This window comes from Sinohyriopsis cumingii, chromosome 16 (genome assembly GCF_028554795.1).
Source record: "Sinohyriopsis cumingii isolate HCF-2022 chromosome 16, ASM2855479v2, whole genome shotgun sequence".
NCBI classification, from domain to species: Eukaryota; Metazoa; Mollusca; class Bivalvia; order Unionida; family Unionidae; genus Sinohyriopsis; species Sinohyriopsis cumingii.
In genome coordinates, this window is record NC_142976.1 from 27137187 (window position 1) to 27152566 (window position 15380).

At 34.7% G+C, this 15380-nt stretch overlaps 1 protein-coding gene across 1 annotated transcript in view; it reads right to left on the bottom strand.

Moving 5' to 3' along the window:
• LOC149780113 (neurochondrin-like) overlaps positions 1-15380 on the bottom strand; it is an 81262-nt gene that overhangs the window by 40784 nt on the left and 25098 nt on the right. The window contains exons 5-7 of the mRNA XM_089936886.1: positions 10381-10526; positions 3136-3263; positions 1496-1561 (exon numbers count right to left, since the gene is read on the bottom strand). Of these exons, the coding sequence (XP_089793012.1) occupies positions 1496-1561; positions 3136-3263; positions 10381-10526 (340 nt within the window). The remainder of the gene's footprint in view (positions 1-1495; positions 1562-3135; positions 3264-10380; positions 10527-15380) is intronic.

Sequence of the window (15380 nt, forward strand, 5' to 3'; positions counted from 1 at the left end):
GTTATAATCTAAAAAGCACCTAATGATACTCTTTTAGAACAGCATGTATCGTCAATTTCATTTTGAAAATACCAGGGCAATGTATTCAATTAAGTTTCCTTTCTTTCTTAATAAAACTGTAACTTAGAGTGTCTGCAAATCAGAGTCGAATATAAAATTACCAACCATAGCTCTCTGAAAAATTATGTGAATTAAAGAATGAGAAACAATTCAGAGTTGGGCAAATATAGCACACATTTAATGTTCATGTCAATATTTCAGACACTATTGTCTCTGCAGTCATGCAAATTAATTTGTGCATGCATTCTGAGTAGTAGTGCATCATCATACTAAAAGTAGGCCACTGTGGCCAGCTTTTCACCCTCCAGGGATCAAGTACACATTTTACAGTCAGATTATTGGGTAATGTTGCTTACTGATTCATGAAAATAAATCTGTTTATGGATCCTACATAGTTCAAGACCACCATACCAAAAGTAAGTCACCATTACCTAATTTTCATACTCCAGTGTTTATGTACATTTTTCATGTTTCTCAGATACTGTTGCTTATAGTCATGACACCTGTTAACTGCATGCATCCTGATTACTACAACAAAATATCAAAAGTAGGTCACAATGATCGATAATTTGCACTTTAGTGACTGTGAGCATTTTTTGACCCTGTTGCTGGTACACTCATGAAACTGGTTATCAGCAAGTCTTGAGAGATACAGCTTCACCATGCTAAACAAACCAAAAGAATCAAATAGCACATGGCCTTGTTCCTACTAATGACCTTGACCTTTGAACTAGGAATCTGACCACTGTAGGACAAAGTATTGACCTCTGTATTATATCATGAAAATATATGAACGGAATATAAAGTGACAGTCTGAATAAAGAAACAGGCCACTGACTTACATTATCACATTATAGATCATAGTAGTGATGAAATAAGACTTTACATGAATATTGACAAAGCAAGAAATAACTAACTAATATTGTACTGAATTATGATGACAAAATAAAGCTCATCATTTACCGTTTACAAACAAATAAGCTCAGGATATGTATCCGAGTTGATACTGTATCCAGGCATCATGCTATATCTTGTATCACAACATCAGTGGTGTTACATAGACCTAGTAATAAGATTAGCTTAAATGAGTCTGCATTTAATCCAGTTACAATGACAAAAGAAAACACTTTCAACAGTTTGTGAAAGCTTAAGGACTATAGAAATATCTTGAACATGGATGATAACCAGTGACCTAAATGCAAAACGTAACTGCATGAATAGATGCAAGGCCAGCCAAACAAGGGTAACATTATATGGGGTATTAAAAACCCTAAACAGAATACAACCAACATCTCCACTAAAATTTGTGATGCACTGGAATTAAAAATTATGTTGAAGAAAACAGGTCTTAACCATCAGCTAAAGTTGAAAACTGCAAAACGTTTCTCACGTAAAACTGAATCAATTTATTAAGGTTGAATTATATGCAACTTACCATGTGTACTGGCATTGTTGTCAGGAGAAAGGTCAAGGTCTTGCACAGCTCAAACTTTCTCGCAGTCTGTACAATATTAAAATGTCAAAGATAGAATTTATTAGCAGAATAAAAGAGCCATTTCAGATAACTGCAATTTTATTTTCTATATAAATAGTTTTACATACTAGAAGAAAATTAATTCTTACGTGATTGAGTTGATTCCAAATGGAATGCAGTTTTATTATGTCAGCTAATTTAAAGTATCAGAATTTCGAATGCCAATTGAAGGCCAAGGTTCAAAACCAGTCAGCTGCTAGAAAATGAAGGTATCAGTTGGCTCCTAGAAAAAGGTAGGTACCAATCGGCCACTAGAAAGAGGTAGGTATCAGTCAGACACATGAAAACGATCGATATCAGTCAGCTCCAAGTTGGTAGGTACCAGTCAGTCACTAGAGAGGTAGGTACCAGTCAGCACTAGAAAGAGGTAGGTGCCAGTCAGCCTCTAGAAAGAGGCACATACCAATCAGCCTCTAGAAAGTGGTATGTGCCAGTCAGCCTCTAGAAAGAGGTAGGTGCCAGTCAACCTCCAGAAAGAGGTAGGTACCAGTTGGCTGCTAAAATGAGGTAGGATGCATATGTTGATTATGTTCTACGACGGTCAAGCAGGTGGAAATAAATTACTTAACCATGTCAAGCAAAGTTGTGAATAACAAAACAAGCAAGTGTAATAATGAAAAGTAGGCAAATTAGATTCACTGTGTAGCCAGTTAACAGTGACAGGCAATCTGTTTGGTTTTAAGCTCCACCTAGTAATCACCACATCAGGTAGTTTTCAATGCTTAACAGTCTATCAGATTTTCATGCGAGTCAACTATCCTCTAAGGTAGCTTGACAAAAGAAATGGGCCTTTAAAATCTGAACTAAATTCCGTCTGTGTACCAATTTTGTGAAAAACCGATTTATTTTGTCTTAACTCAATAACGACATTACAAGAATAGCACTCAAAGTTGAACATGGGATTGGCCCTCAAATATTGGTCAGGATGATGCTTTTTGTTGAAATTTCTCCAATGCCATCGACTGCATATCTTATGAAAACAACTTTCAAAGTTTTATATCATTCTCTATTTCATGGCACATCAGCATCATTTAAAGGTCCCTATCCCAGGATGCTTTGTGTCAGAGTTTGTCAAAATTCAAATTCTGTTTACTGTTTTTTTTTTTTAAAAATAACACTAAATATTTTTATACTTTTATAAATGACATATTACTGATGATGGAACAACATCATTTGTATGAATCTGAGAGATGCTGGTACTAGAACATTTCTGACAAATTTATTCCAATTCCAAGGTTTTAATAAAAAAGAAAGTTATTTACGGCTTTTCTATTTACATTCACAGCTGCCACATCTGAAGGCAGATTGGCATTATCTGTACAAATTTCTTATATTTAGGCATAAATCGCTAACTATATCCTTTAAATATATAAATATATATCACCCTTCAAATGCATTTGGTGTGAAAATATGATTAAAATATCTTATTTTCAAAATGAAAGCTTAGAAAAGTAAGTTCACTTTTGAGTCTAAATAAACTGATTCTTTTTGTCAGAATATCTCTTACAAGTCGGCCTTGTATCTAGATCTAAAACCTATACCTGATCTTTGTGAAACTCTGCCGCCAGATGCCGAATAAGTTGATTCATGGCTAGTTTGTTGTGCTGCCATGTGATCGGACCACATTCATTGAGGACATGCAGCAGGATGTCATATGCTTTCTCATGCCCTATATATATATAAAAAAAACACCAAAACATTTCAAGCACCTTAAAAAGAAGCAAAAAATTTAATACACAATTTTCACATACTCAGCATACTTTCAGTGGATATTCACAAGTTATTTTAAGTTCTTATGGCTCTACAAAAGAACAGATTCATTTAAAATCCCCTTCAATTCACTATTACAAGCTAAAACTAAAGTTGTTGGGTTTAACACCATTTTTCATTATAGGCTATACATGACGGCCAGTACAACTGGTGGAGGAAGAGCCGTTGAAAACCCTGGGAAGAACCACCGACCCACGAGAAGCTACTGGCAAGCTTTCTCACATACCCACGTTAGCCAAGCCCAAGACTCAAACCCACAGGGAGGTGAGATGGCAGTGATCCGGAACGGTGAGCGCTTTAGACCCCTCGGCCACTCGGGGCCCCCTATAACTAAGAAAAAGAAGTTCTACACCTAGTTATGACGAAGACTAATTTTTGCTAAATAGGCAAACAACAAAGAAACTTGGGTTTCATTGTGACTAAAGGAACACCTGTTTCATATTTAATTGATAATTAAGTCTAGACACATGTTCTTAAGTAAAGCCAGGACACAAAATTTGCAGAGATTATGCAAATACAAGAGCACTATGAACTGTGCATTATATGCCCACCCTGTGTTAACAGTCCTCTATGTAGACACTCGAGATTATTAACTAAAGGGTCTCAACCTTTCATCAAATTATGCAGTACTGCACTAAAATTTACGTGCAGAAACCTTCATTTTTTCTTATTAGACTAAACATAACTGTGACCTTTGACCTTAAACCCAATAATGTATAGGTCTCTTTATTACCCTAAATGCCACTAAGTTTTGTCAGGAACCTGCTACAGAACAAAAGTTAATCTGCAAATCCAATTTTTTTTTGGCCACAATGATACTGGCTTCTGAACGTTTAATCACCAAATCATCAGGCATCTCAATACCTAAAGTGCGAATCTCCCACAAACGTTCGTCACGATACATAGTTTAGAACTAGAACTATCATACAAAAACATTCTTTCAGTCACAGTGTTGTTGTTGTTGTTGTTGGGTTTTACACCATTTTTCAGCACACAATAGGCTATACATGTCGGCCAGTATTAATGGTGGAGGAAGAACCCGAGAAAACCCCAGAAAGAACCACCAACCCACAAGAAGCTACTGGCAAGCTTTCTCACATACCCACATTGGCTGAATCCGAGACTCGAACCCACGCAGACAGAGGTGAGATGGCAGTGATCCGTAATGGAGAGCGCTTTAGACCACCTGGCCACTCGGGGCCCCTCAGTCACAGTGAGTGTGACTTTTAAAGATCTGATTCCAAAATCAACAGGTCTTTCTTTTCCAACATGAATGTCATCCACAAACAATGGTGAAGGTACATGGTTAATAAATTAAATGTAAATGCAAAAACCATCTCACTATCAGTGAACTTGACCCTTGACCATTTGACCCCAAAATTAACAGGCTTCTTCCTTACCCCAAATGCAAGTAATCCACAAACACAGGTCCATTTCTCTGATGTAGAACTAATGTTACTAGGTAGAAACTGTTTTTCATCTTCTAACTTCACTTTGACCTAAAAATTGATAGTATTCCTTCTTACCCCAACTATATGCCATCCAGAAGATTTAGTCTCAGCATGTAAAGCTAATGTTATTGTGCAGAGACCATTTTTATTCTTAGTCACAGTGATATTGACTTTTGACCTTCCCACTCAAAACTGAATTGCTCCTCTTACCCCAAGTGAAAGTCATCCACAAAGTTTGGTAACTGAAGACAGTAGAAAATTCAAGTTATTGTGCTGAAACCATCTGTATTCTTTTTTTTTAAGAAATGACCTTGACCTGATTTTTTTGTAACCCCAATCTTTATAAGGTTCTTCCTTATGACATGTGCAAACCACTGATACAGTTTGCTAACTCCAGATGGTGGAGAACTCCATGGATTGTACAGAAACTGGTTATCTATTTTCAGTCAGTGACGTTGACCGTTCACCCCTAGATCAATAGGTTTCTTCCTTACCCAAAGCGTAAGGCATCCTGAAAATTTGGTAACTGTAAATGGTGCAAAACGAAGTTAATATTGTGTGGATACTATTTTCCTTCTTTAAGCTGTAGTGACCTTGACTTTTAATCTTTTGACTTCAGAATTCATAGGATTGTTCCTTACCCTCAGTGCATTCTATTCACATGTACATGGTGGACAAGCTGAGTGTCTGTGCAGAAATGAAACAGGTAACAGACTAAGAGACAGATGAATGGACATCATAACACAATACTTATGACAAGCATAAAAAGAACATTTTGAACAAATGCTGGGTCCATTACAATATGAGACATTGCAGGACACACAGTACTAATTATACGGAAAAATGGGAACCAGCCTGGAAATGGGTGAACATAAAAATAGAGTATATATTGGTTTGGCTGGCCATGATTGGTTTTTAATGTAAGTTATTTTTAAGGAAAAAGAACCCTTTGAGAGCTTATTCTAGTTGTAAATAAAAAAAACAGAAATTGTTTTACTGATGGAATTTCAGTCCTTTAACAGTCTTGAATTTGGAACACTCATTACTGAAATTAGCACCTGATTCTTTGGTCCAGAATTGAAAGCACATGTTTCAAATACATGCAGATCCAGAAAATACTGCAGCTCATATTCCTTCCTCTACACAGAATCTGACATCCAGGTTTCATCTATACCGATAAATATGGGATAGACCATAAAGACTAAGAAATTTAAAGTTACTGAATTTTTAATATCATTGTGTTTGCTGTGGTTTACTATGGGAACTGAATTAGTATTGCAAGTCATGCAGATACCGTTACAGTCAAACCCAGTTATCTCGATTATGTTGGGGGTGTCAAAAAATCGTTGACATAACAGGATCCAGAGATATCAGGGTTTAACTGTCAAACCTACTGCATAACAAAGGTTATCTATCTGAAGTACCAAACACTATGGCATTTTGTTTCTAGAAACAAATAGCATTTCTAATGTACAATAATAATAATAGTTCAGTCATGCCAGGTTGAACACACAAAAAAAAATGATTGGCGGTCTTTTAAATGAAATTAAGTAACAAGTCGCACATTTTTACAAAACTTAAGTATGTTTAATGATTTAAAGTTGTTTTTCTTTCCCTGTAAATAACCTCATCCCTTTTGGTAGCCTCAAGAGTTTTCTCACACTGACCAAAATCTTGGTCAATTTAAGTACATGTACATGTAGGACTGGACTTGTAAAAAAAATTCTTTTGTTTGTTTTAACTCTAACTAGTAGCAAACGTAATAACTGACCAAAATTATGTGTGAAAGTAAATCACTTTTGTTGATTATCAGAGGTTCCTTTACACGGGTATGCCTGATTTTACCGATAAAATCTGCATTTTGCCTCTGTACTGAAAAAAAGATGAGGCTGTAGGTATTCATGTACCGAGAAACTGTAAAAGGTGTTAACGTCTTTAAAGTTAACTGTCCCAACATTAAATTCTGTAAGAAGCCAACTTATTCTATACATACAGTTGTAGTCCCGTGTGCTTCCTGACTTTGATCATTGACCATCGGCAACAACACAGCGCCAGAATGAGAGTCGGCTTTGATAGATTGCAAGGTTTTGATATTGGATTCAAGATAAAACAATACAAATCTTCTTTCTTTTTCATAGACATTAATCCAAGCAGTCACTGTAATCATTTCACAGCCATTGACAATTTTATGAAAAAATGAAATGGGCACTATGGATTTTTTAAATACCATTTTTGGTTTTATTTGCTCTTGTTTAAAACAAATTAATAACCATGTATATGTTGGGGGGGGGACCAGCTTGGCTTGGAATTTTGCCATTTCTATTTATAGAAGATTCATTGTTCATACACCTTTATTGTGACAAAATTCAAGGACTTTTCAAGAACTTCATCCAATTTTTTCAAAGGCCCGGATGCCCAGTGCACTTTAGGTATATTTATCAATGATCATTTAAAGGATTAGTTAGAATGTTGTAATTTCCTGACAAGGGGCTTCGTAATATTTGTACAATAGGCTTAAGACTTTATAATAGAGATTTAAACAAAAATATCAGAATAACAACACTTTATTTCAAAGAAAATTCAGATCTTTATATGGAGAACAACAAAAACTATAGATTACATAGCAAATAAGGTACCCAAGGTTCAACAGTCAAAATGGCCTGGCCTATTATCAACCTAAGACATTGCTATGTTACTGATAATACCCAATAAATCTGTTGAGATGAATAAATGCATAACTTTCAAACAAAAATCAACAGAATGGAAATTTTGGTTGAGATTCAGAGTTGATAGCCCTGTTAGTTGGTAAAGGCAAATTTGTAGAATGTTTCATTATGGAGAGATAATCCTTTATTTAACTTTCAAGTATATGGGAAATTAATTACCAGAGCTTGTATTCTTGTTTTTGACACCAATTGGGGTTGAACACACACTTCCCAGGTATTTTGCTCCATGAGAAATGGGTAAGCTCTTGTAGAAACATACCCAGATAAATCTTCCATATTCTCAATGTCATGTACATGTTTATTATTTGCCAGGTGTGAATGAAGCCTCCTGAATATTCGGTAGTGATCAGTTTACAGAGATTGCTGAAGCCCACCTTCTCTATCCGACACACTTCACAAAAGCACATTGGCGACCTCGTATAAAGCTATTTGCATAATTTATGCATACCTGAAGTTGTTTGCGGCAGAAAAAATCGATTTCTGGAATAACTTTGATGCATGATATGATGCATTTATGCGGCATCTTAAAATTGTCAGCTGCAAAAAGTATGCCATGTGTCACCACATCTAATTTTTTAAATCTTCTGTTGTGTGATTGCTAATAAAAATTGTACAGGTACATTTATCCATACACATGTAAGTACTGTGTTGAAAAAAGCCTTTCTGTTAACAGGCATACGGCCATAAATTAAGCCAAAAGTTTGGTCACAATGCCCAAAAAGTCAATAATAGACTTCCAGCAGACTTCAAAATATTAGATCGTACACCAAAAATCAGAAGCTTGGATGTACAATAAGAACAAATTGTGACCATTTTTGTGCATATTTTTTATTATTTTTTGTTTCAAGAGTTTAAACAGCTGATTCACCATGATTTAAAGTACAAAGATGTACCGCTGCCACAGAAAATAAATCAAAGAAGAAGAATGGTCATTGAAAAAGATTCAAGCACTTTTTAATGCTCTCCATAATCAGGTCCATGCACAATTATAAATATCTGATTGGTCATGTGATGTAAACCACCCAATAGCAAACAGTTTTATTTTTATTACATGATGTAATGGTATGAAAAGAAACTTTCATACATTCATTTGTTGATTGATTTTATATTTTTCAAGGACCAAGGATTATTTTCAAGTACTTTTCAAGGATGAATAAAAATTCAAGTACTTTTCATACCATGCGAACCAAGTGATTGTTAGACACATGATCTAGCCATGCAGACGGTTGAACACTTACACTTGCATCAAGCTGAAAAACTTATTAACTATTGACTACTGATTCACTTTATATATATAAAAAAAACCTCTGAACCAAAGTTAATTGTGAATGAATTAAGTTGGTGACTGACCGTGACAATATTGAAATGTGATTACACTATAGTTTGTTCCACAAAGCATTGTGAATTTTATCCTATCTGTAATTGTGTCCTTAAATGTAGTAAAAAAGTAATTAATTTGTTTTAAATATAGTGTAAAACGAATTAGGTATTTTTAGCTACATTTATTGATGCTGACTCGATAATTTACTGAGTTACAGATAACATAAAATTCATAATGCTGTAACACGAACTATATTGTCGTGGTGTTGACATGTGACCCTGTCCATTATGAATGTTGCTCCTGCAAAGGTCAGAAATGCATTCATTCAATTTCTTTACTTAAAAGTATTGTTTACAACATAATTTTCTCCATTCTATGCAAGTCATAAACTGATGAGATTGGTTGATTAGCATTTGTACCAGTAAAATTTGGCTTTGTACCAACTTTTCCATCCTTGCTGATGTAGCGGAAACACCAGATCATTTGTTGCAAAATTTCTCAGAGATGGACATTAAAAGTTGCATTTTGTCAAATTAAGCAGGTCCACATGTCACTTCAGGCTGAAACTTATGCCCAACATAACAGGGTTATCGACTTAACAGGGGTCACAATAGGTGGGGAAAAATTAGCATAACAATGAAGGATTTTTTCGGACAAAAACCCTCGCCATACACAGATTCTCGAGATAATCGAGGTTGAGATAAGTGGGTTTGACTGTATAAGATGTATTCATGTGATTCTACTTGACAGTAGGACAAAAATACTGCTTTAACGGTGAACTGGCAATTACATATATTTTTAAAGTTGAAATCTACTGATTTTGAAACATAAAACAGTAAACATTTTGTCTTGAAAACCCCCCAGTATTTTATCATGTTCAATGTCCACATTCCTGAAACCAATGAGAACAAGTGTACTGGAAACAGTAACTGTTCCACCAGTGCAATGATCGGTGCAATGCATACATGCCAAACCCAAGAGATGTGTAAGCAAAACTGTTGCTAATATAACTGGCAAAAAAGCGTAATCTGACCATAAATACATATGCTATATATTACCATTACTAATATTAGTGCCCCAACTTTGTTGAGGTAGCTAATGAGAAGCTACTGGCAAGCTTTTTCACGTACCCACATTGGCCTAACACGAGACTCGAACCCATACAGACAGAGGTGAGATGGCAGTGATCTGTAATGGTGAGCACTTCTGACCACTCTGCCACTCAGGGCCACATGTATAAAGTAATGTGTGCTGAAAAATGGCATTAAAGCCAAAAATCATTTTTTATCCACAAGCAAATGTAGTATATCACAATCATACCAAATGTTTAATGCTTTCACAATCATACCAAATGTTTAATACTGAGTGATTTCTGCCAATGCAGACACTGTCCTTTCCTGACGCAAAAGGACTTGTCCTTACTGTGACTGAGACAAGCCATTCAAAAGTACTAGACAGTCATCAACTAGACCACTTTCCTATTTACACACATGCAAATGCATTATATCACTGTCTTACCATATGTTTGATGCTGAATGATTTCTGCCAATACTGACACTGTCCTCTCATGATACAAAACAACTCGTCCTTCCTGTGATTGAGACAAGACATTGAAAATTGCTAGACAGTCATCAACTAGATTGCTTCCCCCTTTCTGAGACTCACTGGAAGTAAAGATAGAAAAGCATAACTAATTTACATTTAAATTCCTTCTGTCAAGAGACTGTAGTCAAGGCATATAGGTTGGTAAGCAGGATGGTACATGTATGTTGGAAGAAAAAGTCTGAAGGTAGATTTATCGTCTTCAGTTTTAAAGATACGAGTTCTGCAGAATACAGAAAACTTTGTATGGAAGAAACTCCATGGACAATAATAATTGGTTTATACTTTATAAGGATATGAAGATAAATTATTTTTCTGCTATAGCAGATTAACTATCTGAAGTTTACTGTATGCCTAGCTTGTGAAACTAGCTTTGTGTAAAGCTTCCTTCTTGATCCTGCAAAAGTGATATCTATATGCTTTGTTGTACAGGAAGAACAAAAATCTTCCTATTAGTTTGATTTGGTTTGGTGTAGTTGACCCAGGCTGATGTGATTTTAGAATCTTAATTCTGAAGTTGCATTCTTTTGGTTGCAAGTCCAGTATGGTAACAATTTTGCCACTGTGGTTCCTCTAAATGGTAACTTGGATGTTGAACCTTAATTACTGTGGTTTTCAAAGAAAAAGTTTCTTTTATTATATGTACGAATTTTCTTTTTAAATATAGCTTGTCAGCTACTAGTGTATAAGTAACAGTGTACACATAATCCTACAGCATTACCAAGCCATTCAAGATTATCCTCCAGCATTACCAAGTATTTCAAGATAATCCTCCAACATCACCAAGCAATTCAAGATAATCCTACAGAGCTACCAAGCCATTCAAGTCTGCTCTTAAACATTTGATAAGTAATATGACATCAACACAATATTTGGAAGTCCTCATGAGTTTTCCTGTATGTATATATTCCAATGTGAAGTCCTCATGAGTTTTCCTGTATGTATATATTCCAATGTAAATTCATGATGTCCCACTGCTAGAGGTCACTATAAACTGCCACGCTGCAGACATCGTAGCAACAAGACTGATTTTTTTAAAAAAGCTACGTTACAAATCCAAAACACACTCATACAGAAGTCGGAATAATAAATTCAAAGACTTTTCCCAACCTTTCAAAAACCACAAACACATTTCCAAGACCTATTTTCGCTAAACATTTTGTATACAAGTTATGTTATATGAGAAAACAACGAATGCGAAATACTACTGTAACAATATTGTTCAATGATGAAATTCAATCTATGTTTAATCAAAAGAAAGAAACCAGGAAAACTCAACTACATCAGAATCTAACAACCTTGGAAATTTTATCTGTGATTAAGAAATTAAAATGTTTGGGTTTATTTCAATTGTCAAAGACTTTTAAAGACCTCAGGTTAATCAGCATGATTTTCCAAACCTTTCAACGCTTTGAAAATGCTACCTCATTTTTCCCAAACTTTCAAGGCCTTGAAAATGCTACCTCATTTTTCCCAAACTTTCAAGGCCTTGAAAATACTACCTCATTTTTCCCAAACTGTCAGAGACCTTCAAAGACCATAAGAACCCTGATATCTATAAGTCACTGTGTTCATAAGCTCAGTCAAGTACAAAAAAATGGTCTCCGATTTGACCCCAACATTAAGTAGGTCTGGTTTTAAAAAAATTTTGCATTTTGGCAGACATTTTGGCGGTGAATCTTAGGCCATGTATGTTACATGAGCAGTTGAAACCACAACATGTAGTGTAAATCATCCAAACAGCTTGTCTGAAGATTTGTTATAATGATGGAAAACATATTGTCATGAAAATGAAGAAGCTGTCTGATCACTTGGCCACTTGTTAGGTTTCATCAATGCATACATTTTGGAGAATATGAGCATTTGTTATGCTTAAATATACTTAAAGCCAATGCCCAGTTCACTATCAAGATGACTTCCAGTAAGGAAAAGGTACTATTAATGTTCCAATCTAGCAACACATTATGAATGGAATGAGAGAAAAGTTCCGGCAAGCAGAATTTAAAATTTTTTAATTGCGATATTCAAAAAAAATATTACGGGGGCTGTCAATTTAAATTGGGGTTGCCAGGCAGCCCTAATTAGTAGTGAACAAGACTCATAATAAGCGAAAACAAACTTTTGTCTTGTTTCCTGTTTCTCACAATTATGAGCTGTATCAACTGATAAAAATATCCTTGAATCAAACAGTTGAGCTAGCCTTACAAAAAAGGCATGATGGATGATGCTGTCAATATTTCCAATACAAAAAGCCATATGAAGGTTTCTTGTTTTACAATCTTTAACCATGTCTAATGGCAGATCTGCATCTCCACAATACAGTTAAAAGGCTTTTACACAAAGTTACTTTGTCCAATTTTCAAATTTCTTTCAATGCTTTCTGATAAGTATTTTAAAGGCTCATATATTTTTCAGTAGCAATGACACTATTTAAAGATTGCATTATCTGTGTTAATTGTAAAGGCATTCATACAAGGATGCTTTGTACAAATTTGGTCAAACAGTTTTTATAAAAAGTTGTTAAAAGGTTTCTTTTTTTTTAGTATTAGAAGTATACTGGTATGTATATCAAAATCGTTTCAACAAACCATAAGGAACTTGATGACAGATGTTTTGTCAAAACATAGTTTAGTGGTTTTCTAAAAAGTTAACAATATTCCTAATTTTAGTAATGATGGCCATATTGGATGGCAGATTGCTTTCATTTGTATAATCTTGAAAGGCCTTTATGCCAGGGTACTTTCTGCCAAAACTGGGAACTGACTTTAGTTATTTCCCTTGAATCCAAAAGGTATCACTAACTCCAGGCAAAAAAAAAAAAGAAAGAAAAATATTTTGTCCTACTATTAGTCAGTCATTATCTACCAACACAATCGTTATGCCACTATCATGACATCTACTGACAAGATAAGTTTTAGTCATTCAATCATGAAATATCTTGTTATTTATTTCACATGTTACAAAGAAAAAAATTGGTTTTACATGAACACAATGGTACATTTAGTCCTTTTAAATGATTTAAAAGAAAACAATAATTTAATGGTGCCATTCTGAGCAAAATTCTTTACATATATAATTTATGTACAAGAGATTTAGTTCTTTTTTTCAGTCTAAATCTATTTATTATTTTCATATAATGTGGTTCTTCTTTCAATCTTTGATGCTCAATCTCAGAGTAGGAAACTTTTTGAAAACAGTATCTAATTTTCATACCATGTATACTTGCTTACAAGCCAGGTCCAACTACAAACTGCACAGACACAAATTGGCCATCACATAATGCCTGGCAAATCTGGGTTTATGCAATATGTTAAGAGTAATCAGTAGAAACAACATCAAAGACCCTGATCTGTTGGTGCATTATGCAACAAAAGATCAGTCTATGTTGCTTGCAGTGAGTACAAAATGGAATCTGTTTGGAATTAAGAAGCCAATAACTTAATATGAAATTATATTATTATTATTATTATTGTTGCTGTTGTCAGACATGATAATAAAATAAAATGTAAACCTAATATAGATTTCATAAATGTCATAGACATATCAAAAACCTAAATGAATGGTTGCACTAGGGTCTGTACTATCGACATTACATTGTTCCTCACACCACATGGTTTTTAACTATTTTCTTGCAGTTGTTGGCAAATCATCCCTTTAAAACAAACTAAGTGAAGCCTAGGCCCTAATTAAGAGAAACAAATACTTACAACAACTAACAATTATTATCATACTCCATGACTTGCTTGGAAACCTAATCAATTAAAACATAACCATCTGACTTTACCGAAATGTCAGTCAATTAGGTGTTATGTATTTTTGAGGTAGTAAGTCTTGTTGTCAGTTTTTAAAAACAGAAAATAAGATACTGATGCTGGGTGAAATTCTTCAACATTTTGCCTTCTGTTTCCTGGTTAAGCATGTGTACTAGTGGAAAGTACTTTAAAAATGTTGTAAAATGATAAATGTAGCTGATGAAATAATCAAACTAAAATTGCTCAATTCTAAAAAAAGTTATGAATATATTTTTGGATCCAACTATTGCAACATACTTTTTACAGGACAAAGAATGAAAATAAACCGGCTTGCCACTGGGCACCATGAACTGCTGATATGTTACAGTACCATATTCACACTGATCCATGTTACCTAAATGCATAATCTTGTGCTACCAATATTCATGAAAGCAAAATTTGTACCCAGGCAAACTGATACAACCTGGATGATTGCCTTGCTCGCACAAAAAGAAGTTAAAAGTAGCAAATGTTGATGGACTATGGATGATACGCAATGCAGGCAGGATGCAGAACTATACCACAACCTAACTACTAGACCTTAAGGCCAGGTGAACTAAGCAAGATTCCCTCAAATGGAATGAATCTCTACTAACAGAAAAGAAATTCCAGAAATTTTTTTAAAGATTTGCAGATTTCATCTTTTTAGCATTTGATTATTGAAACCATTTCTGACAATTTTGAATGAGAAAATTTTCAAATTAGCCACTGTGGCAGTTGTATTAAATGAAAGATTGGCACCATTTTCATTCAGGACACCATTAGAAGACTTCTGGTGATCCTGATATAATCATTTATTCATGAGAATTAGTGTCAAGATTTTCAATGTCTTCATATCTAAGGTCAGATCAGCACCAGTGTCATGTAGGACAAACTAGATATCATAATTAGCCTTCTGGTGAAAAGCCGATGTCAATAGGACTTTTCCTTTAAAATGAGTTGCAATAGATGGTGGCCATACTAGATGTAAGATTAGCAAAATTTTCATTTAGCACCAACTAGGACATTATAAGAAATCTTCTGGTGAAAACTCTATGCTGATATGAGTTGCCATCTAGAATGGTATTAGATCGGCACCATTTTTATTTAAAACTAACTCAACACCATATGATGTATTCTGGTGAA